Source organism: Chionomys nivalis, chromosome 9, assembly GCF_950005125.1.
Source record: "Chionomys nivalis chromosome 9, mChiNiv1.1, whole genome shotgun sequence".
Classification (NCBI taxonomy): Eukaryota; Metazoa; Chordata; class Mammalia; order Rodentia; family Cricetidae; genus Chionomys; species Chionomys nivalis.
Window position 1 is genome coordinate 48,712,021 of NC_080094.1, and position 18,473 is coordinate 48,730,493.

The window sequence follows — 18,473 nt, forward strand, 5'->3', positions numbered from 1 at the left end:
GGCTGCAGGCTGTCATTTTTGTCTGGCATCCAACACTTGCTAGCCAAGTGCTGTGTGCTAGACTTGGTGTCAGTCACCAGGGGAGGAGAAGTCTGCAGTGCAGCCAGGCGTTCTATTGTTCCCTTGAAATTAAAAGCATATGAAACAGAAACAGCTTCTTACGGTTTTTTTTTATAAATAACATAAACTTAAATAACAAAACAATAAAATTCAAATACAACTTAAAGTAGAGTTTAATGCTGTAACCACGGGGAGGGGTGGAGGGAGCGTAATTATTTGTGGGAAGAACATAATTAAAAGTCGGGTTCCCAAATGTGAATTACACAAAAGATAGATATGTTACTGGAAAAAGACTTAAAGATTTCGGAATTTTATTTTTAGGGATTATAAAATGTTACTTTGTGGTGAGATGAAATACAGTATTATCATCATTATTGCTATTTTATATACAGATTTCTAAGCATCCTGTTAGCGATACCTTTCAATTTGAGTGGCATTAGGACTTTTCTCATGTTAATCAGTACAGGTATGTTCCAGTACTGTCATTTTGTAAATCCCCCTGTCGATTCCATTCTATAATAAGATGTCGAGAACACTCACTTTTCTGAGTAGAGCTGACATAGATTCTAGCTCTTACGGGAAAGCTCTCAAACACTGCTCGTCCTCTACAGTTTGCGTGGGCTTGATGATCCTCAAGCATTCCAGCAGGGTTAGGTCTGACGTACCTTATATAACATCATCTGCATCACCATCGTCATTATTATAGCAGCCATTTTATAAGCAGATAGTGATATTAAATACTCATTATCAGATAGTCAAATCTAACATACTCTGAAGGGTAAATTAATTTAAGAAAAACATCACTATTACTAACATGATTGTACAACCACTTTTACAACTTTTTACAACTTTTAGTTACTAAATCTGATTTTTGTGTATATTCTTCAACTCTTTCTTTAATGCAGTCTTTTAAAATAAACAAAAATGCGCAAGTCCAGCTTGATCAGTTTTCAGTAGTTTTCCAGCCTTTCTTGGTTACTTTAAAAGAGAGAGAGAAAGTAAGGAAAAAGAAGGAAGAAAAAAGTCCACTGGAAAGAAATCTCCCTGCTGAATGAAACTGGTTTCTCAAACACCACGTATAATTAGGTTATTGCCATAGGAAGAAAATGGGCCGTTTTTTGTTCTTTCTTCGTTTTCTTCCCTTTCACGGGAAGCCCCTTTTGGTTTAAGGCAACAAACATTTCCCCGCCACTGTGTGTCCATTTAGCTGATGCGTACGTGTTGTAATGGTTTTCCAGAATTAGTTCTTTGAAGTTGCAATCCTCATTGCATTCTTTCTGATAAAAACAAGCACAAGAAAAAACCAAACACAATTATTAAAGTTCTGTGGGGGGAGGGGGACTCAAGCTAACAGCAAGCAGGTTGTGGTCTTTGAGCTGAAGAGTGTGTGGTTTATTTTAACCCTCAGAGTGAGCAGAGCTGACACAGTTGAATGAGTTTATCTATGTCATGTATTGCCGTGGATCAAATTGCCTTAAGTTTAACAAACAATCGCATAATACACATTTAGTTATGTCCCTTTGGACAGCCAATTTCTACTCTTTATTGTTGGGATCCCTCAGTCACTCCATTCTTCGTCCACCGGAAATTTAGTATAAAGGGTGTAGCCTTCACCTCCTGCAGGTGAGAAACTGTTTGATAACCTTTATTTCACTTTCTACCATGTTGCCCTCAGTTGTAACAAAAGTAAAAAGGTAGCTAGTTTGTTGATCCAAGGAGCCAAATCTTCGTTTAAGCCTCTGTTCTGTAGTTTGCCTGCATGGGCACTATGCAGTGCTTCAAGAAGACAACGGAAATGAATTTTGCTTTATATTAGTGGATTGAACTGTCAAATATTTCACATCGTAATAAAGTGGAAACGATGTGAATGCTTACAGTTCAAAGCCCATGATTGGGAGGCTGATGTTGATAAATGAACTGAACACTTCAAATTTTTCCCCAAGAATTTTCGGTGTCAGCAATGTGCAAATCAGATGGAGTCTAACACAAAGAGTTTTAATACTCACAGATGGAAATTTTAGGCTTCAAGTATCTAAAGTGCACATGGGGGTTTAGATAGAAAGGATCCCTAGAGATCAGTCATTCCAAGTCATCTCACAGATGAAGAATCTATTATCCAGATAGCCTAAGCAATCTAAGATCATACAGAAAATAGTTTGCCTTAATGCTGGAGTAAAAAAAAAAAGTTTTAATGGAATATCCAACTTGTACAAATGGAAAAAATTAATTACAGAATGCAGAAAAGCACATATTTTTGACAAAAGTAATTTGGATAATAACTAAGTTATCAATTATTAATACCTTTGCGTAGAGTTTTCCTTCTTTATTCATTGCAAGATAGTATTCACTTTCCACCCCTTTGATTGCCACGATTCCGACTGCCACAGTCCTGATTTCCATGATGTCTGCAAGGAATCACAGAAGCGTATATCATTACCCACTGTTCTTGAGACCTTTTCCCTGAACACGCAGCCACCAACACCAGAGTACTCATTAAACATCAGCGTATAAACTGATGACATTTTGTCGCATAGCAAGGCTATCTGCATGCAGAGAAATAGTTACATTATTCCTCCAGACCCACACTTCTAATCTACTGTAGTGACAAAGCAGTTAATATTTGCTGGATTCACACCCTGAAAGAACAGCTCCCTCCCATGTATGAGTTTGTCTGGTCATCACCACACACTGTGGGCAGTCATCCTTGCCACACCCACTTCCCTGGGGAGGATGCTGAAACACAGAAAAGTAAGGAGTCCGCCTATTTTATAAAATCAATGTTATCCAGATATTTTTGGTTTTTGTATATGATATGATAGAGAATCAGTGCCTTGCTCAGCCATCATCAGAGAAACTTCTTATAGTAGATGGGAATTAACACAGAGACCCACAACTGGCCAGTGTGCAGAGGGAGACTGTGCAATCCTAAATGGGATGTCTTCATCTATCCCTCCCCACTACCCTCAAGGCTCAGGGACCTATGCAGAAGAGGAGGCAGAAAGATTGTAAGAGGCAGAGGGGATGAATGACTACAAGGAAACAGTGTCTTCAGACACAGCAGGACGGATGCACTCACGGACTCATGGAGACGGTGGCAGCATGCACAGGGCCTGCACAGGCAAACCACGTGGATTTCCAGCAACTGAGAGAGAGAAGTGAACGGGGGCTCCTACCCTTACCTGTCCGCAACTGATACACACTGCCAAAGAAAAGATTCTCCAGTGGAGTCTCACTAAGTAAACAAACCGCTCTCTAGGGCAGGCCCCATGCCCAGGAGTAACTAATTGGCCAACACAAAACTAACTCAGTGGTATTTTTGTAGACGTTTTGTCTTGTTTTGCTTGGTTTGGGTATTTTCTTTTTGTCTTATTGGTATTTTTCTTGTATATCTTTTTGTGGAGGATTGTGTGTGTGTGTGCTTCTTGGAGGTTTTGATTGTTTTTATTTGTCTGTTTCTAAAAGAGAGGAAGAACATGGAATTGGGGCAGTGGGGAAGAGCCAAGAGGAGTTGGGGGAGAAGTGTGTGATAATAAAACTAGCCTGGTCAGTACTTGTCTTCTTGTGAACAGAAGCCCCTTTCCAATATGCCGTACTCGGCAATAGCCAGATGCACCTAGATGCATGTCTGATAGCTGGAGTCTGACACAAGAGCAAAGGGATATATATTTTGTGGTTTTGTGAAGCACTGTGGAATGCACAAAATCCTGTAAATTTAGGAGAAAATTGAGAACGCGATTCTGCTTTATGAACTCAAACAGCAAACAGTCCTTACTTAATGGAGAAGACCACTTTCTGGAGAACACTGGACTGAAGAGGCTCTGGAAATTTTACACATCCCTGACAAGTGCATGACAGGTGATGATGCTGACACTGATGCTGATGCAGTCACACAGCATCCCCTCCCTGAGAGCTCCTGTCATGCCTGGCTCAGTTCAGAGACAAGCACCTGCCTCAGGCTCTTATGGTTTTCTCTAAAGAAAGCATCAAGGGAAGCAATGCAGCACCAGAAGAATCACTTGGGTTAAACTGTTACTCCTGCTGTGAAGAACACTGAAGACGGCAATGACTGCACCACGCTTGCAATACCTTCAGAGCAGCATTTAAGAATCTTTTAAAGCTGGGTTCTGAAGACCTTAGCACTGTGAAAAGTATGCACCATTTTCCTGTTTTCCAAACTCCATTAGTCCAATGTTGTATTGTCTGAGAGACGAGAGTACTGATCCAGAGCCTGGGGTTTGGCATTCATGATCAGTTAGGATTAGAAGATGCCTCTGTGATGTTTGTAGGGTGTTCCTTCATGGGACATTTGTCCGCAAAACCCAGCTGCTGAGTGATAGTTATTGGTCCTGTGGTATATGAACTCCTTGCCTTTTAGGGTCAGTCATATTGTCTTGTCCCCAAAAGCTCCTCTATCCCCTGACTATCCATCCCTTGTCCACTGTGGTTGTGGTTGATGCCTTTTGACACCAACTGGTGATAGACATTGTTGATCTTATTCTTCCCCGTATTAGGATTAAAGAGATGCAAAGAAGAATTATAAGGATTTTAGCTTCAAATGGGTGAGAATATACTTTAAATGACTATGCTGCTGTATTTTCAATTGTGTGACAGCAGAAAGAATTTTTCATCCCAGGAAATGAACACACTTAAAAGCCGTTTGCTGAGATAGCGCTAGGAATTATGGTCAGACATCAACCCTGATCGTTTGGTCTGTTCCACCCTGTCTGCTTTGCCCTTTTTTGAAATCAAGAAACCCAGGAATAAAAATATTAACGCTATCACTTTTTTGTTCACATGCAGAGTAGGAATGGTGTTCTTTTCAACATCTACAAAAATCTGTAGAATTGTTAACCATGTAAACTTACAGAATTTTGCCTCCATCCCAAAACAAGAGTGGGAAAGATTCTCAAAAATGTAAGAATATATAACTTACAGATCGTAATTTATCTACCAAAGTAACTAAATTGTTCTTGATCTTCTAATATACAATAAATTAAATATATATACACATATATACATATATATACATACATATATATATATATATATATATATATATATATATATACTGCTTCCATTAAGGCAAATACAAGATGGCATCTTTCTGTGGATCTGTTTTTGTTAAGAGTTTACTCATTTATCCCCAATTAGGTGGTGAAACATATTACATTACATAGATGCATCAAACCTTTAACATAGGAAAGAGCTCAAAAACTGAGAGAGAGAGAGAGAGAGAGAGAGAGAGAGAGAGAGAGAGAGAGAGAGAGGAAGAAGGGGAGGGAGAGGAAGAGAAGAAAGAAAGGGGGGAGAGAAAACATGAAAATTAAGATAATATAAATGCACAGCATGTCTAGCCAACACCTTCATCATCAGCATGGATTCTTCATTTAGGGTGTCTAGCTTATACACCAGGGGACATTCAGTAACGCCTTTTCTATTTCCAGAATTCAACTATTCATGGACTTATCGAGCCTTTTTTGCTCATTTAATCTTGTGTCACACTTGGAAACAGAGGTGGAGACCTTGAAATAAATTGCTATACCTAAACAAATTTCTCCCAATATCTATCTGCTTGCAGAATTATGAGTATTCTCTTAATCTTGCTCTCTCAATATTGATACTAGTTCACTGTTTCTGTTGTCAATAGCTTCATGATTAAGAGTACTTTAATTTCTCTTTTCAAAATTATTTTCAATAACCATATAAAAACCTGCCCCATTCCAGCATATTCATATTTATTTCCCAAGATTCTCTTAAGAATTATACTATTTTAAAAGTTTTGAGGGGAGAACATATAAATATGGAGGAATAATACACATTTTGAAGATAAAAAAGTGGTTTATTCGACTAATCAGAACATTTAATTTTGTCTTTGATCAAGTATACCTTCTTGCACACATTAAAACTAAGAACTAAAAAGAAAGAAACGAAAACAATTCTAATGTTAAATAATGAACTTTTAGGATATTCTGCCAAGATTGTGTTGAGTGAGGAATATCTTAATGACTGAATATTTATATGACATTTAAAGGTTTAGAATTAATTTGATAATAAATTCTATGACATAAATTCAGGTTTTCAAAATTATATCCATTATCTTTAAAAGAACCAAGAACTTTAAAAATATAATAATAAACATTAAAAGTAGATAAGCTATCTGAAGAAATAGTAGCAGATGAGCTGATGAATGGGAAAGTGCCAGATCCTGTCACTAGAGAATGAAAACAATGTTGAGGTCCCCCTCACAGCCATTAGCATGACAAAGCCTGACAGCTCAGGGCACATCAGCAAAGATGGAACACAGCCCAGACTCCTCCTAGGTATTAGGAACACAACGTGCAGTCAACTTGGAAGATGCTTTGGCCTTTTCTTAGGAACTGAAGACAGAGATGCCTTGTGCCAAGGCACTTACCCTATTGAGTAGAAGACATGTTCACACAGAAATCTGAGCATGAAGGTTTAAAGCAGCTTTACATGTAAGAGCTAGAAAGGAGAGACAACCAAGGTGTTCAAGAGAGAAATGAATAGCCAGACCGCTACATCCATTACCTGGAATGTTATTTAAGTGTCTTTAAAACTCAGTAGCAAGCCACAAAAAGCCATGGGAAAAACTTACATGAGCATGACATATGAAAGCAGGGGGTTTTTAATCAGTGGACTGTTGTACAGAGCTGTAATGGCAGATACATTTTATTTTGCATTTGTCAGAATTCCTGGCATTGCACAGGACAACAAACTAACAACATGTATCTAAATGTTGGTGGGAGGAAATATACACCATTCCAAGACATTAAAATAGTGGAACCGTGACACCTCTGCTCTCTGCTCAAGTTGTCTGCAAATCTATAATTGACTGAAAAATATATGTTTTTAAATTGCAATTTTAATTTTTTAAAGTTGTACTCAAAATTTCCATTAATTGTATACAATGACAGACTGTAAAGAGACTACTTATATGAGGATCTTAAGTATTTGTTCTTGTTCCAAATACACAGTGCATATGGGGTTTGTTATGAATATTGTCTTGGATGATAGATTAAGATCTGCTTATCAAATGAATTGTTTCTTTTGTAACACATAAACAGCTCTGAGTAGTTAGGAAGCAAATGCACATTGGCAAGTGTAGAAGGCACAAATCCTCTGTGTGTGAGAAGACCACTATTCCACTCATAAGTGTGCTTGTCTCTTAAGTGTTGGGGTGGAACATGAGAGTCAGTAATATTTTAGAAACTTGAACCATGACATTAATTATGCAGTCATTGAAATACTTTGGTATCAATAGAGTGACTATCAAATTTCAGTTCAGATTTTCTCTTTCTGCAGGCAAAGATAAGTGATACCCAGAAATATATGCCAACTGCTTAAATTCATGGAATGGAAAAATCAATTTCGTAGGAATTAAAAGCCAAGAAATGTTATCTATGGTAAAGAAGGGTCATAGGATCTGAATACTGATAGCATTTAAATCAAATCTTAACTGATGGATAAGGTTAATGTGTAGACAAGAAGAAAACAATGCAGTTGAACACTCAGTATATGCAAAGTCATGAAAGCAAAGATTCAAATGTCATTTTCATAAGATTGGAATTAGAGTTACCTAGACTAAGAAGTATAAATAATAGCATTGAATACTAACTGAAAGAATTTGAACTTGCATTTGAAAACGGTGAGAGTTCCTTCTCCTTTGATCTTCGGAAGTGTCAGTCTGGGGTGGGTGAGGTGGCTTAGGCAGGACAGATGCTGACATCCTTCCCAAGGTGGAAAGAGAGAACCAACTCCCAGCATGCCCTCTGGCCACCAGCCACAGCCTCTGCACACTTGCCCCCATGCCAAATACACAGATAAATAGGTAAATGTCATAAAATATGTGTTTAAAAAAGAATATTGTCAGGCTGGAGATCCACTGGAGGAAAACTAATTGTGTGTGAGAGGCAGGTAGGGGGCTGAAACGAGTGTGCCTTGCTGTAGTGTCTCTTGTGTCGTTTTGACAAACAAAAGTTACTGTGAACGTTTTTTTAAATTATTGAATTCTTTTCAGAATGCCTCAGCTTAAATTTCTATGCCTTAAATTTCTATAGTTATAGCCTACTCACACCGCAGTTCCTTGCTGGTCTAGATTTTAGAGTGTAAGGTGGTTATCAAAACTAAAATCCTGTTTGAAACCAGTCTTCCTAAACCCACATTTCTCCTGGAGGTTTTTGTTGCAATTTCACTGTCTGTTGTAAGTCTCAAGTATTTGTGCTATGAATATCTCTGGCGAGTTTATGACCCTAGTGAACATGGGTTTATAAATAGAAAGTTCATGCACATGTATACAGAAATAGTCAGTGTGCTTCTAAACACCCGGAGACTTTCTTAATGCATTTTAAACTCTTGAGTTTCAAATGGTAAATTACACGTCCAAAGAGTAAACTGTGTGATACAGTTTTTGTTTGATCAGGCTAACTACTTGATTAGTATTCGGTAGCTTTAATTAAAGAATACAGCTATTAATAAGCTATAGTTTTTTCTGTATCTGCTTGTTGCTTGTTTGTTTTAAGCATGGACACAATTACAAAGACAGCAAAGAATTTTTTGGAACAAGTGTCCTTTTTGACATTAGAATGCTGTGTCAGTGTGACATTTGTGCCATGTCTTGCATGCGCTTTATTTGCTGTTGTAAATTTGAAAAATAAGTTACCTTCAAAGAGCAGTTGACTCAACTCAGTCACCTCCTGCCTCCCGAGTCATCTGCAGCCCCTCTTCCCTTTGCTTTTTGGCTACAGAAATCCTCCTTTAAATGTATTCCCTTAATCAGGGATGCTTTAGGAGTCTCGTGGATTCCAGATACCATTTCCCAAGACTGTCTTACACAGTGAATCATATTAAATATGTATTACTCAATAGAAACACTTGAGAATTATTTCAAGCGTTTGTGCAATCTTTCTTTTGAAATTATTCTAAAATAAGTCTCTGAACTTGCCCTTTGCTATACATTTTACAGACATTATGCATTCTTGAGAACTCTTACAAAGTGAAAAATACCAAATTGTCTTTAAATGTTGTTAAAATTATATTTAGTAAATAATGAAGCTAGTGTGATATTTTATATGTGAAATATTTGCTAAGCACTATTTTTACATTTTAATGCTAATATGTGAATTTTAAAGTTCTAAATGTATTTCTAAGGACTTGTAATTTTTATAGACTCTGGGCTCAGTGTCCAGGGGCCAAATGAATAGTGTCCCTTCCCAGATGATGCAGCGTCCTCACCCTTCCAGAAACCCTTCACTAGAAAGTGGTTTAACTTTCTTTTCACCAGTTCCACGTTTAACTGGTCTGTTCTTGTCCAGACCACTGATAAACAGCGGTGTCAGGTCCAGGAATGCTGTGACAGTCGTAACTGCAGCGTGTCCTTTAGCGCTTCCACTCTTGTCTTAGTCTGACTGCTGCTGCTTCGCCAGCCTGGTGTCCTTCCTTGTATGAGTTCACTTGACAACTATTGCTTTCTTAGCTAAGAAAGATGACACTTGATCGTGATCCCAGTTGCTTGGAAGGCTGAGGCAGGAAAATCACAAATTTGAGGGTAACCTAGGCAACATGGCAAAGTCCTCACTTCGCTTTTTTAAAGATTAGCTTTATATAACAACATGTAACTATTGCTTTTGACAGCTTATATTGTTTTCGTTCTTGAAAGTCATTTTCATCCCACTACCTGAAATATATTTTATTCTGTTTTTTAGTGTTTATTTTTATGTTTTGAATTTCAAACAGGAATTCAAATTTTCTTAAAGTGAGCTGGAAATATTTTGAATTTGTAAGGTCAGACTTGACCCTAAGCTGATATTTTATTTTTACAAATAACTATCTCATTTCTTTAGCATTATTTGTTGGATATTTTCATTCCCTTCTTTATAGGTGAGGCTTTCTCAGTAGTTACTCTCTCTCTCTCGGGATTGTTTTGTCTCATTGATTCACTTACCATGTAGCTGAGTGCCCACACTCACTAGCTGTAAGCTACCGATTCTTATAAGCAGTTCTGGTTCCAGGTATTGTATATCTAGTGAGTCGACTTTTCCATAGAGCCTTTCCTAAAAGTGAAACCATTGGCCATGCTCACTGCTTTCCAGCATTTCCTTTGCTTTCCTCATCTAGAATGGCTTCAACACTGTGCACCCACTAGATTATTTGCTTCAAACCAACATTTTAGCAAAACTTAGATTGAGACAGAGAGCCTATTGTTTGTGGTTCTCCCAGTCATGGGCCTTTAGCTTATTTCATACTAGCACACAAACACTCTCTTTCTTTCTTCTTATTCATTAATTGCTTCATTATTTCAGAATTTAGGGTATAGTAAAAAGTGTGAGCTGGGTGGTGGTGGCACATGCCTTTAATCCCAGCACTTGGGAGGCAGAGGCAGGCGGATCTCTGTGAGTTTGAGGCCAGCCTGGTCTACAAGAGCTAGTTCCAGGACAGGTTCTAAAACTACAGTGAAACCCTGTCTCAAAAAAACAAAACAAAAGTGTGCCCTTGAAGAATGTTTTAATAAAAGTACTTCTTTCAAGGTTATATTATAAAATCTGTTTAAATATAGTAGGTTTCATTTTGTACATAAAGAAAAATTTAATTTCCTTTAACATTGTAAAACTTATGATCCCAACATACTTCCTATGGATTGAACACAAATAAAAGTTAATTATATGAATGCAAATTAAAATATAAATCTCATCATACCAAAGTTGACAAAACATATCTCTCTCATCTGAGTAACATGCTCGTGTTTTTTAAAAACTAGGTCAGGGGGCTGGAAAGATGGCTCAGCAGTTAAGAGCGTTGCCTGCTCTTCCCAAGGTCCTGAGTTCAATTCCCAGCAACCACATGGTGGCTCACAACCATCTGTAATGAGATCTGGTGCCCTCTTCAGGCCTGCAGGCATACACACAGACAGAATATTGTATACATAATAAATAAATAAATTAAAAAATAAAATAAATAAATACTAGGTCAGTTCTTCTTGCAGTTTAGTTTCAAAATGATAAGACGGCAATATGGTTTTACCCTGGACTTTGCAAGCAATGATCCCCAAATAAAACATTGAAGGTTAGAGAGCTGTTTTACTTCCCCCAAAACAATGCTGGCTGCCGTACGACAGTCATACAAAGTTATTTAAGAAATAATCATGTCTTAATTCATTTTTATTAACACATGGCCATTTCTTTTGATGGTTATCAAGAGAATACAATGAAAACTCATGGAAATTAGTATAATAAAATTACAGAATTACCTGGAAAAAAAGAAATAATCATATCATGATCATGGCCAGCCTTCATTCTAGGCAGAGACTTTACTGGCATGAAGAGTGAATCGTGCATTGTCAAATATATTGCAATACAAACTTTAAAGATGAGTCGTAAAGTTATTTTACGCCTATTAGTTTATATATAACTGAGAACACTGCTAGCCAGCGGTCTTACTAAGGTTGTAAATTTAACTGCACGTGACGGTAAAAGGACCTATTTATAAAGCAGTGAAAGTCATCATGTCTTGACTAAATGATGAAATAACGAGTAAGTCTGAAACAGATTTATCTCATCTCTCTGTTTGCCAGAAACCCATACTTGATGTTTGTGGAGACACTCAAACCATTACTTTCTAAACTAGAAAAATAGAAGATTAAGAACTGACTGGCAGGTTGAATTTTTCTTTCAACCTAAGATTATGTTGTTTTAGAATCAGAAATTCACTAGCTTATTTTGATGCTGCAAAATACGTAGAACTTCATTCACAAAGAATATTATGAAAGGGCTGGACAGTGGACTCAGCAATTAAGAGCGCTGGCTGTTCTTCCAGAGGACCTAGGTTCAATTCCCCACACCTACATGGCAGCTCACAACTGGCTGAAACTCCAGGTCTGGAATTTACAACAGCCTCCTTTGGCCTCTGAAGCATCATACATACATTTGGTACCCAAGCATATACATACAGGCAAACACCCATCCACACCTGCCCTGGTGGGTTCCTGGGTTCCTGGAAGCCCTTCTTCTCACTGTTCCCATGCCTCACTCATCCGCTAGACTGTGGTACATCCACAAGAGCATCCCCATGTGTCTAATCTAGCTGCTTTCAGCAAACAGGAGGGAGTGCACATATTCTACCAACACCTGACAGCAAGGACCCACATTGTATCATCTCATTAATTCATTCCTCTTGCTATGCCCATTCTCTCAACTTCCCATGCCCAATGGATAGCCAAGGATAAAAGCATAAGGCATTAAAACTATGAATTATTTAAGTCCTAATCATTTTGAAGATGAATGTAAGAAAAGTTAAGGGGGTGATATTTTCACTAGTGTATGAGTGATGCTGAGTTAGAGGAGTTTTCAAAATTTATTCTTGTACAGTTTCACACGTTCTGGTCATATCTCCTCCCACCCTCACCAGACCCCTCTTTCCATCAAGTCGCCATCTCAAGCTCATGTCTTTTTGTTTTATTTTGTTTATGACTCACTAGGTTCAACTTAGTTGAGGGCTGCCTGTGTGGGCATGGGTATAGAGCCACCCATAGGCTGACTGAAAACTCACTGCTTACTTCCCTGAAGACAGTGACTTATTTCCTTCCTTCCTTCCTTCCTTCCTTCCTTCCTTCCTTCCTTCCTTCCTTCCAACTGCCCTTATCTGCCGTTAGCTACCCTGGGCATGGCTGGTCCCCATGAGCACCTCCTCAGTCAGGAACTGGATGCTTTGGGGTTGAGCCTTGTCAGATCCTATGGAAGTCGCAGGGGCCGCAGGTTTCTGAGTGCCATGGCTTTGTCATGACAAGACCGTCTCCCTGTTTTCCTCCCCACCATCCAGCTTTTATGCTCTTTGTGCCCCCTCTTCTACATGTTCTCATGTGAAACATAACTTCAAATTTTTACATTGTTTGTTTGACTGAGTTGGAGATTTTATTGAAGATAATGACAGAGGTTTTTTGGATCCTGTTCCTAAATTCACTTTGTGGTCTAAGTCTACAATCAGATTTCAGCTACAACACAGTACTAAAGGAATTGTTTTGAGTAATAAAAAAGAAATATGCACAATCCAAAACCTTTCAGAGGACCATCCCACTTTTAAAAATACAATTGTGTTGCTATTTCTTATTTTAAAGGATTTAGTGTTTATTCATTCTTCCCAATTGTAAGAGAATTGTATGTGAATGTCACTTAGGAAATCCTCACACGTAATCTAATTCCATTTCTTTCTCTAACCTAGAATCATTTGCTGCCTTTGTATCATATTGCTAAGATTTTCAGAGGGGATGACATCAAATTTCCCCAGTTTTCCTGCTTCCTGTTTCCCTTTACTGTCTTCAGCTATATCTAACATGGAATTCCTAACTGCCACATTGCAAGTGAGGATCCCACGGTTCGGTGCAGACACACGCCTCTCTGTTCTCTCCTTACCATCACTGTTTATTTTGAATGAGCTGTTGTAACTCCTTAGTACCATTAAGGATGGCGCAGACAGCAATAAATTTCTGTCACATTCAGACACATCCCTCTCCCCTTCACACACTTTAAAGGGACAACTTAGTTATGACCAGTGTTTGGGTAGAGAAGATGACTTTTGGTTTTGGTTTTTTAAGACAGGGTTTCTCTGTGTAGCTTTCAGACTGTCCCTGGAACTCACCCTGTAGACCAGGCTGGCCTCAAACTCATAGAGATCCACCTGCCTCAGCCTCCCAAGTGCTAAGATTAAAGGTGTGTGCCACCACTGGCTGGCAAAGATGATTTCTTTCTAGGATGCCAAGGGTTATTGCAGATGAGGTCTCATATGCTTTGCCTTTTCACTTAAAAAAAAATCAAGGTATTTAAGTGATTTATGAGTTACTTGTGGAACCCAATAACCTGTAAGCCATTGCTATGACCTTGATAACTAAAGAAAGCCATTCTTTACTATAAAGGAAAGAAAAATGATTTCACCATGAGAAGTTTAGATTGTTTCTCACCCTAATTTTACAGTAGTGATAATGGCACACACATATAATGTATTAGACTTGACTATGAAATATTCTGATCATTTAACTGAGGTAATTCCTGTACCCTTCTCATATAAATGGCAATACCACTTTTGGGTATCTATCCAAAGGATGCTCAATCGTGCCGCAAGGACATGTGCTCAACTATGTTCATAGCAGCTTTGTTTGTCATAGCCAGAACCTGGAAACAACCTAAATGCCCCTTGACCAAAGAATGGATAAAGAAAATGTGGTACATTTACACAATGGAGTACTACACAGCAGAAAAATATAACAACATCTTGAAAATGGATGAAGCTAGAAAACATTATTTTGAGTGAGGTAACCCAGACACAAAAAGACAATTATCACATGTATTCACTCATAGGTGGTTTTTAAACATAAAACAAAGAAAGCCAGCCTACAAACCACAATATCAGAGAACTTAGACAACAATGAGGACACTAAGAGAGACTCACATAGATCTAATCTACATGGGAAGTAGAAAGTAGAAAAAGACAAGATCTCTTGAATAAATTTGGGAGCATGGGGACCTTGGAGGAGGATTGAAGGGGGGAAGGGAGAGGCAGGGAGGGGAGCAGAGAAAAATGTAGAGCTCAATAAATATCAATAAAAAAAAGGAAATGGGATTATCTTTAGCTTCGAATGTCCCTCGAAGAAGAAATATTTCATATTGACAGTATTTGGTGATTACTTATCTCTAGCCAAAAAGGAATTCTTCAAAGCAAGTGCATTTGAAATCACAGCCGCTCTCATATTTTCCACTGGAGAGAAGTTACTTATAAGGAAATAAATGCTGGAGTGCCATTTTAAATTCGTTTCAGTAATACATTTGTTCTTAAGATGGTTTGGGTCATTTCTTTTCTTAGGAACAATTTATATAAGGAAATTCTGTCACGAGCCGAGTTTTTCCTCAGTGTCACAATTATGTGCTACTTCCACTCAAGAGCAGGCCATTTTTAGGATCTTGTGGTGCGCCTACTATTTAAAGTTGATTTCCTCAAAAGTTACAGCGACAAACTCGCGATTATGAGTAAATAGATTAAAATAAGTCAGGACCTTCGACTGAACAGTGTCTGCATAACAGAGAACAAGCTCTCTGAGAGGTCCTATCAGGGCCTAACCATAGGAAGATGTGTAGCCTCCCCGGCTTTGCTGCCTGGAGAGACCTTGCCGGTGTCCACACTGGGGAAGAAGCCAGTCCACCTTCCTCAACCTCTGTTTAGAGGGGTTGATGACACAAAGGTCTCCATCAGACTAGAGAGGACACCTTCCCAATTCTTTCTTTTGCCATAGAGCCCACAGCTGTATGCTAACATATTGGATGCATGTGATGGATAATGTTAACCCTGGATCTGCATCGTTAGACTTTGAGGAACCTTGGAACACGCCAAGTGATCTATGGCATGGGACCAACTCCACACCGTCACCACTGGGAGTTGATGTTCAATCCTAGATTTATTTCAGTGATCTCAAAAAACTTCAGATAACTTGTCAGATTGGCTAAAAATAATCCCTTTATTCATTGAGAGACTTAATAAGAAAATGAGAGAAAGGTCTGGCTCTTCAAAAAGCGCGTCTGTGCGGTGCTGTGACGTCACTGCTTCTGTTGACAACAACTGGAGCTTGTTCTCAGCAGACTCCAGCTGTGCCTGAAGTAGGAAACAAATTATTTGGCTGTACGGTAAATAGGTGAGATTTATCCAGTAGCATATTCTGATGGATGGTCTGTATTTGCAGACCGGCGTTTTATGCCAGTTCCCTGGCCCTTGCTCCCTTGAAGCAAGGAAGGTAGGGGCACCTTGTTTACTCTGAAATCACAGGCAGTTCTCCCACTTCAGAAAGAATGGTTTGTCTGCCCGTGTAGATGTTCCACATCTGCTAAATACAAATCTTTGTTGTAAATCATTCCAAACAAACAATGTGGATACATAATCTCATAATCGCATTTCATGAGAATTAGAAACAACTTAAGTAATTGCTTCCCCCAACCTAGAAAGTCTCTCTGGCCTCCCTGAAGTCCAACTAACATCTTAATAGGACACGGGGTTTCCGTGGCAGAGAGATAGAGATAAGATAAACTCTGCGGTATCCGTGAAGACAGTTTCTTAAAGAGGAATTTGGTTGAATGTAAAGGGGTTGGGCAGGCACACAAGCAGCAAGAGTGAAACTGATGGGAGAAAGGAGTACAAAAGGAAAAAGGATGGGACGTTCTGCCGCTCACACAGTGAGATAATTCTAAGCAATGCGGTTTCAGCGCTGGGTGTCAGCACCGAGAAAAGAGAGAATGATTTAAAGCTATCTTCACCATTGGCTCTTAGGAAGGCTTAAGTGGATGTCTTTTTCTAATAATGTCACTCTAAATAACAAATTGTTATGTGGGGTAGTTAAGATGCTTTTACAGAAATGAAAATTTCAGCCTGGCTGTGGTGGCACACGCCTGTAATCCCACTCGGGAGGCAGAGGCGGGCAAATCTCTGTGAGTTCGAGGCCAACCTAGTCTATAAGAGCTAGTTCTGGTACAGGCTCCAAAGATACAGAGAAATCCTGTCTCAAAAAAGAAAAGAAAAGACACGAAGAAATGAAAAACTCAACGAAAGAGAAGAGAGTCAAAGCGTCTATTTACACTAAAACATATTTTTTAAGGACAGAAGGCATGGCATCTTCTGTGGGGAACTCTGGTGCTAACTCCTGCACACAGCTCTTCTCTGCCATTCCCATCGCCATCCCCAATATTGAGGGGATCATTACATTTCACCCATCGATCTGTCCCTAGCCTTTCTGACCTGACATTCAGCCTTAGTGCATACATAAAGGATTGGCATAATAGTTAGTCTAGTCTTCCAAATACCTTGGGTGTGCATTCTGTCAAAAGCAGAGGAAAACAAAACTTCCCGAAGCCCTCCGACATCTGGCCACAGCCTTCTTCTGTCACTTTCTCCCGTTGTTCCTTACAATTTGTTCTTTGGCCTCGGCACACGGGCTTACTCATTTTCTCATCAGACCATGAAAGTCCCAGCACATTCCCAGTTCCACCCAGCAGCTCCCACAATGTCCCAGGGTTCTCTGCTGCAGTGTTTCCCACATGCTGCCTCATACACTGGACTGCCTTGTGCTGGTGAAGACGAAAGTCCCAGTGCTGTATCTGAATCTCTACCTGATCAGCACTCAGCAAATTCTGAAGGACACGGGAAGATATATGGAGCCCCTGCCAGCCAATGGATTGAGTTATAAGTTAGCAATGGAAGCTATTAATTACTCCAGGACTGAAGAATTAATGCTTGCCTTAATTGGGGATCTGTATAAACTGTGAGAATTGAAGTTAAAAGATAACTAGAAATAGCAAGTTTCCTCCTGATTTTTATGATAGTCTCAGAGTTTACTTAATTAGATAAGTACAAAATCCCATTATTTACTCAAATAATATTTCATCTCAGATCACTTTGATGAAACTCAGAAAAGTTCTGAGAGAACTACAAACATCTTCAGTTTTCTCTCCAACTATAAAATTTCCCCTTTTGGCTTTGTTTCAGCCTACTTGTATTTTGCCTGCAATTCTGGTGTAGGTGATAACTTCCATATGTTTCTGTCGTGATATAGCGGAGCACACCTATCTACCTGTCTTCCTTCCGGTACATCCCACCTCAGTGCACACACAAACACTCATCTTTCATGAGTTAACCAACATGCCTTTGTTCTTACCTGTATTGTGATATTCTAAAAATACTAAATGTAATCTATCTTAATGGTCACATTAATAGATACTGTCTATTCTAGTGGAGAGCCCAAATGGTTTTGAGCCTGTGTCATACAATATATATTCTACATCATTCATTCATTCTCATTCTAGGATGTTTTCATTGTACTCTGTAGTTGTTATTACTGCCAAGCAAGAAGAACGACATCTGTGCTCCAGATGTAGACATACTATACTATTTATCCGGGGTATTATATATTTTGTGTACTAACATTTTCCCTCATTGTCCCCATTATTTTGTTGGTCATTTTATTTTACTATAACTTCATGTTAATATAATATCTTTAGGGCAACATTCAAGTGATTTTTTGATGCATTTTAATTAAGAGGTTATTATTGGTGCCTTTTATCACATAAGTACAATTTTTAATTTTACTGCGAAATTCATTACACGAGGCCTGGCAAGATGTCTCCACAGTCCATACAGGCACTCTTGGCCAAGTCCAGGGATCTGAGTTCAATCCCTGGGCCCCATGTAATGAAAGGAGAGACTGACCCTTGAAAGCTCTCTGACTGCCACATGGATGCTGTGGCACGTGTGCAAACACATGCACACAGTACCAGTAAGTGTAAACAAAGCCTTAAAATGCACCTGCTAGTTTTCTGTCTACCTGTTTATGAATGGCCCATGTTCCAAAGTTTATTATCATTAGCTTACTC

At 38.8% G+C, this 18,473-nt stretch overlaps 1 protein-coding gene across 1 annotated transcript in view; it reads right to left on the reverse strand.

Moving 5' to 3' along the window:
* Positions 1-209: 209 nt before the first annotated feature.
* Positions 210-18,473, reverse strand: part of Fgf7 (fibroblast growth factor 7) — a 52,205-nt gene continuing 33,941 nt past the window's right edge. Inside the window, exons 2-3 of the mRNA XM_057780531.1 lie at positions 2,362-2,465; positions 210-1,337 (exon numbers count right to left, since the gene is read on the reverse strand). Of these exons, the coding sequence (XP_057636514.1) occupies positions 1,143-1,337; positions 2,362-2,465 (299 nt within the window). The 3' untranslated portion in view covers positions 210-1,142. The remainder of the gene's footprint in view (positions 1,338-2,361; positions 2,466-18,473) is intronic.